Consider the following 14,924-nt stretch of genomic DNA (forward strand, 5'->3'; position numbering starts at 1 on the left):
AAATATGATTATATAGATTACGTGAAGGCCTATATTTGAAAGCGGATGAAATATCTTAAACAATGTACTTATAACATTTTAGTAAGATTTTTTTTTTTTAATTTTTTTTTTTTTTACAGAGAAATGCCAATAAATGTTCCCAAGAAGTCTAAATAACACTTGTTAAGAAATCTAAACTAGAAGTTTTGTCTTAATAATGATGCATTCACCATATTCAATAGGAGAATGCTAACCATTGCCCTTGGGGCATCGGATAAGAGGATAAAAATAGAAATATAACATTGGAAAATGATGAAAAATGATAAATTTAACTTTTTAAAAGTCAAAATGTTGTTGAAGCCAATGCAAACATGCTACTTTTGCCTTCCTTAACCATTGCTCTGAGGGCAATGATTAACAAGGCCCTATTAAATATAGTAAAATTTACCCTATTAAATATAGCAAGCCCCAGGTACTCTTTAAGGGCTTTTAATAGTAAATTTTTATGAAAAATTGTGTAATCAATGCGTTGAAAATTGAAATATTTAAATTTCTTAAAGAATACTTTCTTATTTTGGATTGCTTAAAGAGTGTCCTGGGGGCACTCGTTAATAAGATTTTTTTTTTTAATGAAAAACTTACACTATTAATGGTAACCAAAAAAAAAAATGCACCCTTAATGTTGGGGTGAGTATTTAACACTCATAAATGGCTTTGTTAAGTGGTTTAAATATATTGAATTTAGTGTAACCTTGTTTGATTTCCAACCGCCCCCTTATTCTGGCGTTAGGTCTTCAAGAGGAAACTCCAATGTCTTTTTTTTCAACTTATGAACATAGTTTTGTGTCCATCACCATCGTTGTCACCGTTTCAGAAAAATCTAACAATGAAAACGAGACTTACTGGTATTAGTTGAAATTTGGAAAATTGAATCTTTCAATTTTGTGATCTTAAGTCCTCTAAAATCAACAGTTTACTTTTGAGAGTATAACGACTGTCTAAAAAAATAACAATTCATTTATTTTTTTCTATTAAGAAATTACTATTTGTTTTGATTCTTTAAACAATGTCTAAGGCATTGTTAGCATTTTTTTTATTTTTTTTTATTTAAAAAGTTGGACTGCAATTTCATCCCAGAAGTAGACAAAGTATACTCGAGTCAATTCCATGTTCGGTTAAGTTTCTAAAATGTTGACTTGCGACCAAATCCACGTGGCCAATTCATAAATCCCATCAAACACCATCATTTCGTAACGCAAAAGAAGCACTAAAATAAATAAAAAACGATTCATTATCGCACCTTTGCCATCAATGTCTCTTTCTTTTCACACCACCCTTCTCTTCTCCTTCTTCATCTAAACGAAACCTATTCTCAAAACAAAAACGCATAAAGACCAAATTTACTATAAAACTCTTTACACAGAAAAACAAAACATAAACATTATGGCTAGTGGTTGGGTTAAGTCATTACAATGCAAATCAAGAGCATTCGAAGATGTTTATCATCCTTATCCCAAAACCCTATTAACAAGTGCTAGTTGTAGAAAAACCGTTCAAAATATCAAAGATATCGTTGAAATTCCAAAGCCTAAAAAACCTAAAACATCCTTAGAAAAACATTCTAGTTCAAAATCAAAATATCCAACCAACAACAAATCAGAAACACCAACCATGAACCGTTCACGAAGCATGACAGCGACAACAACGACTTCATCTTCTTCACGTGCGATCACTGAACTACCTGAAGGACACCCATCACGTAACGTTGTTGATATCATATTCCATACAAGCTGGGGAAACAATGAGTTTCCGGGACGGGTTGAGATGATATTCAAAGTACAAAACGGTGCAAGAACAATGTCACGATTTGAAGAGTTTCGTGAAGCGGTGAAAACACGCGCTGCTTCTTCTGTGTCTGATTCTGAGGAGAATGCAAGGTGTGTTGCTGATGGAAATGAAGTGATGCAGTTTCATTGTTTGGGTCCTGCGGAGGACGGTGGGCCCCATGGGTCGTGGTCGTTTCCGGAGAGGAAGGGGGCGGCGATATGTACATTTTCCGGGAGCGGTGGTGCGCATGAGAATAGCGGGGGTGGGAAAGGAAGAATGGCGATGTTGGTGTGTAGGGTTGTTGCGGGTCGGGTTTCTAAGCGGGTTGGGTATTTGGATTATAAACGAGTTGGGTTTGACTCAGTGAGTGGTGATAATGGTGAGTTATTGGTGTTTGACTCGCGTGCGGTATTGCCTTGTTTTCTTATTATTTACAGGTTGTAAAAATAAAGGAAAACATATATATATATATATATTTGAAATATTTCCATTGTTTGATTTGAGATCTTGAAATGCAATTATAGAATTGCATAATGGATGCAATATATTTTTCGGTTTTGGCTAATACTTTTGTGTTATGTAAATTACAGAGATATTGGTTTGAATGGTTTTACCTTTCTATTTTTACATTGTTACTAGTAAATTTGATGTGAATGTAAATCAAATTATTCATGCATGTTGGTTAGAATTTGGTGATAAGGTAATATAGAGAGATAGAAGTGAGGAAGTATAGCGCAAGTCACGCAATGTCGAAAATGTTAAGCTTTGCTTGTGTGATAATGAAATGAAATTATATGATGTAGAAGTAACTATGAAGAGTCTTCGATCGGCTTTGACGGGAATGCACTCCTTACTCTTGCCAGCACTACCACTTTCTCTAGTTTGCTATGCTATTTATTTTCAACGTGTTTTATCTTTTTATCTAAAACAATAATTTGTTCGGACACTCTAGGGTTGACCTAATGTTATCAATCAATTAGTAGCGATCATTCATATGCGTTGGTGATTAGTGTGGGAAAACAGATCAACCTCCTCACCTCGGTTCTATGTCGTATCGTCATCAACTCATTTAAGGACGTCAACTTAAATACTTCATTTGATTGATATTATGAGTAAAAATTAACTTTTATATATATGAGAGGTGTAGAGAGTGTGATGTTCAAAGACGGTTAGTCATCAAAACCACGGTGTATCTTCTAGGGTATCGCGAGGACACAACAATAACTAGATTAAAGATCTATATAGCGATTGGACCTTGATCTAAATTGAAAAAAAAAAAAAAAAAAACTATATTAGTTCCTTCAAATTTACTAAAATACCCACAACTGTAATAATAAAAAAAATTGAAACCTGCTTTACCTCCTCCGGCCGGTTTAAGTAATAAAAGAAAAAGATTGGAAAAAAAAAAGTAGTAAGAGAAAAAGATAATTTAACTAATCTGTTTCCATTTTAAAATAGACAAAGAAAGCTTTGTAGATTTTTGCTTCATCAATTTTTAACGATGATGGTACATAGTTTGTTTATTACAATTTTTATTTTTTTTTTACAAAAATAAGGGTAGATGGCTTGCTTAACGAAGATTACAAATTAACTTTTTATGTTTTATAGTCGTTAAATATTACGTGCATTCGAAGATAAAATACCAGCAACATAACAACCAAATTCATCTATAAAAAAATTAGTATTTCTTTAATCGACTCTAGAATAGGGAAATGAACAAGGATTCATATGATTTTCATTACTTTGATGAACGTGATTGATTATTCCTAGCTAGTTATACTTTGCCTTTCCCTCAACAAGCATTCTTTCCACATCAAAAACTTGGGGCAAAGCATTGGTTTCCAAACTTTAAAAATGCAATGAACATTATCAAAAGAAAAAGAAAAAGGAGGGAGATGAATAAAATGGAATTCCAATTGAGAAAGCACCAATGTTGAGAGTGACCAATCATTCATTTTCTTCTTTCATCTTTTGAGAGTCACAACACTCAAAACATTCGATTAACACATACAAGGGTTTCCCGTTCAACCGTTCACGACCCTGTCACATTATTCATATAAATAAATCATTAGCACATGGTTACATAACTTAATGGTTCATAGCAACAAAAAAAATTCAATTATGTTAGTGAACAAATAATGAATGAGATACTTCTAGTTATATCATACCTTTAATTCTGGTAATTCAATTACACATGCACACTCAACAATCTCTGCTCCAACACGTCCTGAAAGACAAAAAAAAAAACTACATGTGAACATAACTTTTTTACTTACGCATTTGCGAATGTAACTATTTGTTACACTTTTAACTGAATTATTTGAATTTGCAAAAGAACTAACCTAGCAAGTCCATAGCAGCACAAAGTGTTCCACCAGTAGCAATCAAATCATCAACTACTAAGGCACGTTCACCATGTTCAACTCCTCCAACATGCATCTCAAGACAATCCCTTCCGTATTCCAATATGTACTCTTGAGAAATTACTTTGCCTGACACCAAACAAACTATTTCTTAGCAAAAAATCTGATAAAAGTATGTTGAAAGAACAATTGAAACTATACATACCAGGCAACTTTTTTGGTTTCCTCAATGGTACAAATTTTGCTCCTATTGCCAATGCAATGGGAGGACCAAAAATAAAACCCCTGGCTTCAATTCCTGCGAAACATAAAATAAAATAAAAATAAAAAAATTCATTTTTGTCATATGAACATAGATTCTTCATTTTTAAATACGGACTAATGTTAATATATAGCGCACATTTTAATACACAACCTCTTTCATCGGTTAAAATTCACATGAACCCACCAAATTTATATATGAAACTCACATGATTTGGTGGAGTAGTCCATGCAAATTTTAACTACTTAAAGAGAGTGTGTTGACCAATATTTGCTGCTAGCATTACTCTTAAATAAGATTCTTCAAACACGCATCAACAGTCGATTGAGGGATTCAGAATATTTGATTTGTGAGGGCAATATCATATAATATAAATATATTTTTTAAGGAATATATATACACACACACCAATGCATACAATATAATGCACCAACCGCCAATAGCTCCGTTGCGTTTTGACTCAAAATTTAATGTTTGTTTTTTGAAAAAAGCGTGATACGATTTGGTGATGCTGGAAAAAATGGGTGTTTTGGAAAAATGGTGGCACGATTTTGGATCAAATTTTAGTACTGTACTGGTGTATGAGATCAAATTGTGGCATGATTTGCTCGAATGTGAAACACTATTTAAGCACTCTTTGACCTATTCTTTAAGTGAGCTTGTGAATATCATGAAAATCAAAGGAGGGAACTTTTACGAAACATAAAGGCTAAAGGGTGAGGGTCTTTGGGGTGAGATTCAAAGTGTCCAAATGTGAATCTTGTAGAACCGAAAAAGGGGGCTCTAGGGAGAAGGTCGGTGCTTTTTGGGGAGAGATTCATGGGTTGGGAAACACATTAAAGGAGAGTCTATGTGAGCAACGTAACTTGGGTGAGTCTTGGGAGACCAAAAAAGAATATCCTTAGGAAATCAAAAGCTAAGGGTTGGTTCTCTTTTGAGGGTTAGATTCTAGAGTTGGGAAACAATTGGGAAAGGGAAACACCTTGGCTGATTGAAATCATTGAGTCTCTTGTTCATGAGAAGAGATTGGAAAAAGAGTAGAAATTAAGTTTGTTCATGGAGAGCTTGGTAGTGCTAATTTCTTGTAATCATTTTGTATCTCTTTGTAAAGAAGTCATTGATATTGAAACATAGAGATCACCCCCCCGCCCCCCCCCCCCCCCCCCCCCCCCCCCCCGTCTTGTTTATTCTTTGGTTTGATTGTGGTTTTGCTTTAAACCTGGTTACTAGATTAGATCTAGATCTATTGTTGTTGCTTGTAGTTTTTTTGGTTATTGGTTGTCATTGATACTTGCCCCACAGATCTAAATTTCATTGATGTGTGAGTTTTGGAGTTACCGAACTCACAACAAGCTCTAATGTAAATCCGTCCCTCGTCAACATTGTACAAAATATAAGTAGAATCGGTGTGTGTAAACTGATGAAAGAAAAAAATTACTAAAAAAAATGAAAATTGTATCACATTACGATGTCGAATGTCATGATTCTTTGACATCCAAATTTTGATATCAAATATGGTGTCCTTTAAATTTTTTATGTATTTTTCAAATGCTTTAAATTATAAAAGATAAGAACTAAGAGATGGAAATATATATCCGTTCAAAAAAAGAGATGGAAATATATTCTATGTATTTTTAATAACACAACTTAATTTTTAATATTTGAGTAATATATTCTATGTATTTTTTTTCTTCTGATGAAGAATATATGCAATGTATAATTAGGTGAAAAGACTCAAACGAACACGAATAATAGTAAATGTGATGTTTACTTATTCTCTTCGGTCCTTTTCATAAGAGATAAATAAATCAACAATAATTGATGTATTTAATTTATATATATTTTAGATATATCAACTTTTGTTATTAATTTATCTCTTATAAAAAATATTAGAAAGAGTATTAAAATAGTGAATAAAAGACCGACTCTAATAATTATATTTTCTAATAAAAAAATTTGGACGAGAAAATGGTGTTTATGTCTAAAGACAGAAAAAATTCACCTCTAAATTCAAACCCTATATTTTACCGGACCAAACCCTTGATTTCAACTATAATTCATCATATTCATATCTAGAGAACCGAAGTTTCAATATCTAAATGACTAAATCCAACGCCTGCTGCACCGTGTAAACATTGTAGAAGATCTAAATCCGACACGCATGAAGACAAAAAGATTGCACCCCAACTTTGTAATCCAGTTAAATTTAATAATCAAGACAAGAAACGTTGTACCAAAATAATAATAATAATAATCAAGAAAAGTTAAATAAGTAGTGGAAGAGAAGGGCCTAACAACAATTTAGTGGTGGCAGCTCATTTTTAAAAATGCACCCATTGTATCAACATCTAAAGTAGTGCACTAGACATGAAATCTACAAATAATATCTCTAATTCCATTCAATGTCCTCTGCAACATAACATACAAATATCGCTTACATCAAACCAAGTTGTACCAAAAAAAGCAGAAACTGCTATTGAAAAAGACAATCTTGTTCGTCATTTGCATGCGCCAGTGACATAGAAAATTCATGAGATCTCCTAATCAAATTGACCAAAAAAAAAAAAAACAAGAGAATTTGGAAAACAAGAAAAAGACAAGGAAAAATAACAAATATGGAATTGCATCTCCAAATCACCAACAGTAGTAAGTAACATGGAGACAGGTCCACTTTTAACAAGTTGGGACACCCTCATCAATGAAGATTTGAAGACAAAATGAAAAGATATAGTACCTTTTAAGACTTTATTTGATAAAAAATCGCGGATAACTGATAAGTTAGTTTATAACGAACGATTTATAAACTAGCTTATAATTGATAATGGATAAATTAATTTATTGAATCTTTAGTATTTGATAAAATTAACGATTTCAACGTGTAAATATGAAATGACATAAAAAAATGTGCATTTAATTATTATTTATTTTTTCAATTAAGATTGCAGGTAAAATTGAGATACAAAGTGATAAGCTATAAGTTACTTGAATTAGCTTATCACAAATCGCTATAAGTTCATAGATATAAGTTATAAGCCCATGAGAAAGTGATTGTTATCAAATAGGTCTTTTCTAGTCAAATGAGATTATAAGACATAAACTATAAGCTATAAGCTAAAAAAAAAAAAAAAAAAACCTACGAAATAGACACCAAGGATATCCATAATGGAGAAACTCATTTTTGGATACTTAATAAGCACTTTATCCCTCTAACTCAGTATTCACACAAATTTCTTAAATGAGCCCCCATTAATCATCTATCAATAATTTTATATCATTATATTTCATTTTTTGTAATATTAAAGATATGTGGGACTTGCAGATTAAACAAGTGCTTAGTTGAGATCTTCAACCTATTAGGTACTCAAGAAATTTTCGCCCCAATAGTGATATTGTTGAGAAATGACTCAAAATTGTGATGTTGTGAAAGCTGAAAATCGTGGCGCGATTTTGCTGGCAGAATGGATGGTTTCTGTTGAAGCAAATCGTGGCGCGATTTTGTGCACCGTGACACGATTTGTGGATAAGGTCGTTGTACCTTGGGTCGTACACAATGAACCGTGGCGCGATTTCGGCTGGCGCGGCGTGATTTTGACAGATTTGTCACACTATTTAAGCACTCTATGACCCATTTGGTGAGAAAGTTTGGTGAATCTCATGGAAATCAAAGGAGGGAACTTTTAGGGTATGTAGATACTAAAGGTTGAGGGTCTTTGGGTGAGGTTCAAAGCTTCATGATGTGAATCTTGGAGAACCAAAAGAGGGGGCTCTTGGGAAAAGGGTTAGTCTTTTGGGAAAGATTCATGGGGTTGGGAAACACATGAGTAGAGAGTCTTTTGTGAGCAACTTGGGTGAGTCTTGTGAAACCAAAAGAGAAGATCCTTAGTGAAATCAAAGGCTAAGGGTTGGTTCTCTTTTGGGGTTAGATTCTAGAGTTGGGAAACAATTGTAAACACCTTGGGAAAGTGAAAATTCATGAGTGTCTTGTTCGTTGGTGAAATTGGGAAAATGGGTAGAAATTAGGGTTGTTCTTTGTGAGCTTGTTTAAGCTAATTTATTGTAACCCATTTTGTATCCCTTTGTAAGAACTCATTGATAGTGGATTGGAGAGATCAATCTCTCCTCCAGAGTAGGTCAAGTTGGACCGAACTGGGTGAGCATTTCTTGGTGTTGTTATCTTTTCTTTACTCTCTATCTTGTTTATCCTTTGGTTAGATTGTGGTTTTGCTATGCACTTGTTTTCTAGATTAGATCTAGATTGTTGTTATTGCTTGTGGTTATTTACATTTGATTGTTGGTTGCCATTGATACTTGCTCCACGAATCTAAATTTCATTGATGTGAGGTTTGGAATTTGAGACCGAATTCACAATAGATACTATTAAGTATCAAGTCTTATGGAGATAGGTACTACCATTAAAGATGGTCTAAGTGTGTGTTATACCAGAATTAAAAAATGATTTATATTTAAATTCATCTATTAAAAAATGAGTTGAATAATAAATGTGAAACTCGACAAAAAATTAAAATAAATGTGAAACTAAAAATCAATTGCACATGTAAAAAATTCACATTGAAATCAATTATAGAGACAAAAACTATTCTATATTAAATATGCCAAAATTAAATATGCACATAATTCTATGTCTCTCAATCAAACATACGCTAGCAAAACTTCATAAAGAAAGATAAAAACAAAACTTCATTCAAATTTCATATGTTTAAATATGTCTTTAATCCTTGCACTTTCATCAGATTTTGGCATTGGTCCCTACATTTTTTTTTTTTGGAATTGGTCCCTGCACTTTGTAAAAATATTGATATTGGTTCCTTTATTAACTTTCTGTTAAAAAAAAACAGAAAACTATTGGTATTGGTCCCTGCACTTTGTAAAAATATTGGTATTGGTCCCTGCACTTTGTAAAAATATTGATATTGGTGCCACGTGGCGTGAAATGATTGGGTCACGTGGCACTCCGTTGGTTTTGTGTTTTTTTTTAACATAAAGTTAACAGAGGGACCAATACCAATATTTTTACAAAGTGCAGGGACCAATGCCAAACAAAAAAAAGTACAGGGACCAATGCCAAAATCTGATGAAAGTGCAGAGACCAATGACACATTTAAACCAATTTCATAAAGCAATGAATGGCACACCCACTAACCACTACTCATATTCAAACAAAATATATATCACTCCCAAAACAAGATACACAGTCACTTCCATTTGACAATGTCTCTTGAAACCATTCCAAAAGACAGTCACAAACTTATGCAATACAGTATAGAGCAATGATTCCATGCATATATTAGCATTCTCAAAAACATGGACCACACCTTTTTTGAATTTAACCTTGTACTTGTACAGACTATAGTATCAATGAACTCGTATGTTTACCTGCAACAATAGAAATGTTTTTGCCTTTGTACCGCTCAACGAACAAATCTACAGTGTCCTTAAAGGCTTTGGGATCGAGCAACAGAGGAGTAATGTCTTGGAACATGATACCTGCGCATTGTAACAACAATTAGCACAACAACAAAAAATAAAAATAAAATTAAAAAAATAGACAATAGATGAGCTTTTCCTCAAGTATGAGAAAATTTAAATGTATATAAACAAAAATAAACTCAAACAAATTGAGGTCAAGTGGTTAATGAATTTCACTATGTTCAATTCCTGGGTCGAACAATTTTTGAAGAAAAAGGGTAATGTTGGAACTACATATGTTAAACTTTGATGCCAAAGTGGTTGAGAAAAGAGGGAGATATACTAGAGTGAAGAGGAAGAAAAAGAAGGAGAAGGAACAAACCAGGTTTTGGGAAATTGGGAACTACACGAATCTTATTTTTGATGCCATGAAGACGGGAATCCTGAACTTTGTAACCTGACATTTTATGATAGAGAAATTGCAACCAAAAAAAACGAGAGCTTCCTTTTTTATTTCCAGTACAAGAAAATTAGAATGATCAGTAGTTGAGTACAAAAGCTAGCTAAAGGGGTAGCAGCAAATAAAAAGAAGTGCACAACTTGAAATGAAAAATACTTGCAAGTTCACAACCATTTATACATATCATTCAGGTACACGCACACACAAAAATATGTATTATTTAATTATTTTAAAAATATATATATTATTCTTTCTTTCTACATTTTTTAAGTATACTTGTGATTAAATGGTGTGACCAAAATGCAGACTTTCTCACACAATTTTAGGGAGGTACTTATAAAATCATCAATGATATTTGTACATTTTTTATTTATAAATATCCATTCAACATTTCATTTTTTTTTCTCTCTATCTTTCTCTTTTTATCACATCTATCACACCACTCTGTTTATCTTTACCTCTTATTACATTTTTTTTATGCCATATACAATTATTGATAGAAGTCATAATTGAGAGAAAAATATAAAAAACTTCAATGCAATACCGGGTACTTAATATTGTTGAATGAAAGATTTTCGTGAAAGGAACACTAGTAAGCCGCTTCAAGGTGCTGCTTTCTTCATTCCATCAAGACTCACAAGAGTTTGCGCTAATGCAATTGGGATCATGAAGTTGTAGAGAAGAATAAGCTTCAATGATAATTTTGAAATTCTGTGTAGTTGTATAATTTCTTGGAAAAAGTTTCTGCAGAATAGTTTCAGTTTCAGACGGTCCATTTTTTCTTTTCTTTTCTGCATTCTGTAATTATTGTCAAGAAAATAAGTATGGAGTGTGAAAACCGAGAAAGTATCAAGCTGAGGCAGAATTGAATCCGATTGGATTGAAAGGTGAGTGTGTTGGAGATGAATATCAACCAAAGCAAAAAACAAATCTGAAAATTTAGATACTTGATCAGAAAACTTCAAGAATCAAATAGAAAGAAGTAAAAATAAATCAATGAAGTTTCAATGAAAATTTTCTGAAGAAAATGTAGAGAAAGAATTTAGCGGAACAATTGTTCTCTTTGATACCATATTACAATTTTTTTATATCATATCACAATTTTTATAGATCTCATAATTGAGAGGAAAATATACAAAAGCAAACATGATTGTCACGTTGTCGTCGTTCCTAAGCTACATCTATTGAACTACATTTTTCCGACTGAGTTAACAATACTCAACACAATCCATCCTCCTTGTGTCTCTGAGTTGACAACGACAGTTGATTTGATTCAGCCGATCCTTCAATCTGGAGAGAGTGACATCATCCCAAACCCTCAATAGATGTGGCAGTTTTCCTCCGTTGTAGTAAACTAACTAGTTGGCTGTTCAGATAAAAAAAACCGAAATGCCCATGATTATTTGGTGTGGTTTACAACATATGAAAACAAGCACACTAATTTATAGAAGTTTCTTTGCGTCGTGTACCACAAAAACTGTCAGTGCGATGTGGAATACATAAAAAATCATGTACCGAACTAGTTAAGATTATATAATTTGAACTCCCTTCACCCTCCGAAGAACAAATTCAATAATCTTGAAATAGTTCATATTATATAAACCGAACAATTTTATGAATAGTTCGACTTATATAAACCGAAATAGTTCATAGTTTGGAATGGTACTTGCTCAACAAGAGTTACTCATTGAACACGTTTTTTCTTTGCTATTTATTGGTCAGAAAATGTTTTACTGCGTTTTTTACGGTAATTAATGGTCTGTTACACTCTATGCACCATACTTCTCAAATTCCACCCTATAAATACTCATCGATCCTTCACAAATTCTCATTCCATCATCTCAAATTCTCTTTTCTTCTACAATGTACTTACACTGTTGGCCTTTCATACAAAAAGGTTACTTTAGCGTCTTAAGGATTGTATGAATGGGCAAAAGACATAGGGCCACTCTGCAAATTTGCACCATTTGTGAATATAAGGTTTCATCTTATATGATACAAAATATTGTTTAAATTATATTTGTCGACCAAAGGATCATTTTAAAAATAATAGGGCGCATGAGTAACAGGGTGAGAAAAGTAATATAGCCTTCACTTTGGGTCAAGTGATATGGGCTGGATTCTTGAAGTCTTTTTTTTCTTCATGTGTGTGATATTTGAAAATTGTTCATTTCCCTTTCCATTTTGCTCATTCTCACCTCAAACTTTTAAAAATAACCCCAGCGTCAATTAACTCACGCTTGGTAGACTCATTGTGACTTAACTTGTGTAGAAATTTAGTGTGAGTTAACTCAAACTGACCCCCCACGTGAGGTAACTTTCGTTGGTTTTAGGTCTAATAACAGCACAACAATTCTTGATAGAATTGTTGTTTTTTAAGCACCTAAACAACACATTATGTTTTCTTAAGCACCTAAACACCACATTCATTCTTTCTTTCATTCAATCATTTTGATTCATTCATTCAACCATTTTTTAAAACTATTCAAATGTCAAAGCAAAATATGCAAATGTGCAGATGTCACAGAAATGTCATTTACATTACATCAAGAGACAATATGTCATAAAAAACTAAAAATATAAAAGAAAAAAAACACTAAAAATCCATCAACCCTACCTTCCTCCACCAAACTTTGGCTCTCCATCGTCCTTCGGACAATCTGTAGCCCAATCACTGGGTGTATCGGGTCAGGATAAAGCAACGCCTCCTCGATAATATCGTAGATGTTCCTCATAACCTGGAGTGGGTCGGGAAGCTCTCTAGCATACTCCTCCTGACATATCTACACACATAAAGCAATGAAAAACATAAACATTATGAGTACAATGTGTCATTTCAATCTCTAAACTACAACATTGTGCTCAAACTTACTATAATCAACATTATCAATCCAATTTCTAACTAAGTTCATCATTAACATGCAAAAAATCAATTAATATTTCATTGAGACATTTTTATCAAACACCTAGAATTAAACATAAACATTATTAGTACATTATGTCATTTCAATCTCTAAACTACCTCATTGCACTCAAACTTACACTAATCAACACTAACAATCCAATTTCTAACTATTTCATCATTAATATGCAAAAAATCAATTAATTTTTCATTGAGACATTTTATGAAACAGCTAGAGTTCAACATAAATATTATGAGTTTATTGTGTCATTTCAATCTCTAAACTACCATATTGCACATAAACTTACTCTAATCAACATTAACATCTAGTTTCTAACTAATTTCGCCATTAACGAGCAAAACTCTAACATGCAAATGAACCATAAAAACATATAATTTAACAACTTTTATAATAAAAAAAACTAACATTTCAACCAAAAAATGATCATAATCACTTTTTTGATGTTGGAGTAGAGTTTGATTTGCTTGAGTTTTTGGGAATTCGAGTTTGGAGGGGGGGAGTTGAATTTTGCTTGGTTTTGAAACATTGGGTATATTGTGTAGCTGTTCTGGTGTAAAACAGAACGCATCGTGAGTTAAATCACGCTGGTATCGAGCGGAGTTAACTCACGCTGAATTTCTACGCATGTTAAGTCACGTTGGATCTATCGAGCGTGAGTTAACTTGCGTTGGTGTTATTTTTTAAACTCTGGGGGTGGGAATGAGCAAAATGGTTTGGGAGAAGAGCAATTTTCGTGATATTTTGGACCTTTATTAAAAGGCTTAGTTGCACTTTTGGCCCCCTAACTAATTAAAATACAAAACTGCCCCTTATGTATTGGATCTTTGGCAGTTTTGGCCCCCAAGTCCACTTTTGACTTAGTCTTCGCTGACGTGACACCCACATCCCTTAAGTGATGCGCCACGTGTCGACCATTGTGGGTGCCTATTAGTAAAAAAAGCCTATTAGTAAGTCCACGAGTTGGTCAAGTTAGTTCGGGTCCCGACAGACCCAAAATAACGTATCGACCGAATATACTCATAACAACCTATAAAGTTCATCTACCAAACAATGACCATTTTAATCCGAACCGAACAAATAAACTTGCATCGAATTAGTCAGGTATATTCGAGTCGATCCGTATCTACTCAATCACACTAATAAGGATTTATCTAATATGTGTAATATTGCACATGTTAAACTAACTAAAAGAAACGATTTTTTTATTGAAAACAATAATTATTTACTAAAATGTTATATTATTAATATAAAATACGTAAGTTTCAATACAAAATTACTATTTTAAACTTTTTAATATATAAAATTTGCACATGGTTGAAGAAGTCTAATAATAATAATAATTAAGTATAAGTTTTTTTTTTTTTAAGGAGTGAGGTATGAGCTAGTCGGTGGATCCATCTTGCCAAAACATAGTTTAAAAGCGAACAAAACTAGTGCATGGACGAATGCCAGCTCAGATTAAAAGCGACATGAGCACAAATTCATTTCGTACTTGTGCCTGTGGGCCCACATTGACACATCGCCACATCATTCTCTTCACTGTCAAGTGCAACCATTCACTTCAGAACCAAAAAATTTAGTCACACCCCTCACTTGAAAACAAAACATCAAATGCTTATTTTGAATATTCTCCTTCAATAGTTCTTGAAATGCTATGGACTATTTTTGTCAAAGTGATATAT

General features: G+C 33.0%; 2 protein-coding genes across 3 annotated transcripts; one reads left to right on the forward strand and one right to left on the reverse strand.

Moving 5' to 3' along the window:
- The first annotated feature begins 1,254 nt into the window (after positions 1-1,254).
- On the forward strand, positions 1,255-2,373 carry LOC25493617 (uncharacterized). Its single transcript, XM_013602171.3, has one exon. It carries the CDS (start codon positions 1,423-1,425, stop codon positions 2,248-2,250), a length of 828 nt encoding a protein of 275 aa, XP_013457625.1. The 5' UTR covers positions 1,255-1,422; the 3' UTR covers positions 2,251-2,373.
- A 1,146-nt stretch (positions 2,374-3,519) lies between these two features.
- On the reverse strand, positions 3,520-11,412 carry LOC25493618 (adenine phosphoribosyltransferase 4). Of its 2 annotated transcripts, none has more exons than XM_039833056.1 (6): positions 10,863-11,412; positions 9,826-9,936; positions 4,375-4,467; positions 4,149-4,298; positions 3,975-4,033; positions 3,520-3,846 (listed from the first exon to the last, which is right to left on the reverse strand). In XM_039833056.1, the coding sequence occupies exons 2-6, from the start codon at positions 9,929-9,931 to the stop codon at positions 3,754-3,756; spliced, it is 501 nt and encodes a 166-aa protein (XP_039688990.1). In that variant the 5' UTR covers positions 9,932-9,936; positions 10,863-11,412; the 3' UTR covers positions 3,520-3,753. The 2 variants fall into 2 exon arrangements, with proteins under 2 accessions (XP_039688990.1, XP_024637038.1); XM_024781270.2 differs by lacking the exon at positions 10,863-11,412 and adding an exon at positions 10,241-10,779.
- Positions 11,413-14,924: the final 3,512 nt, after the last annotated feature.

The sequence above is a fragment of the Medicago truncatula genome, chromosome 4 (genome assembly GCF_003473485.1).
Source record: "Medicago truncatula cultivar Jemalong A17 chromosome 4, MtrunA17r5.0-ANR, whole genome shotgun sequence".
NCBI classification, from domain to species: Eukaryota; Viridiplantae; Streptophyta; class Magnoliopsida; order Fabales; family Fabaceae; genus Medicago; species Medicago truncatula.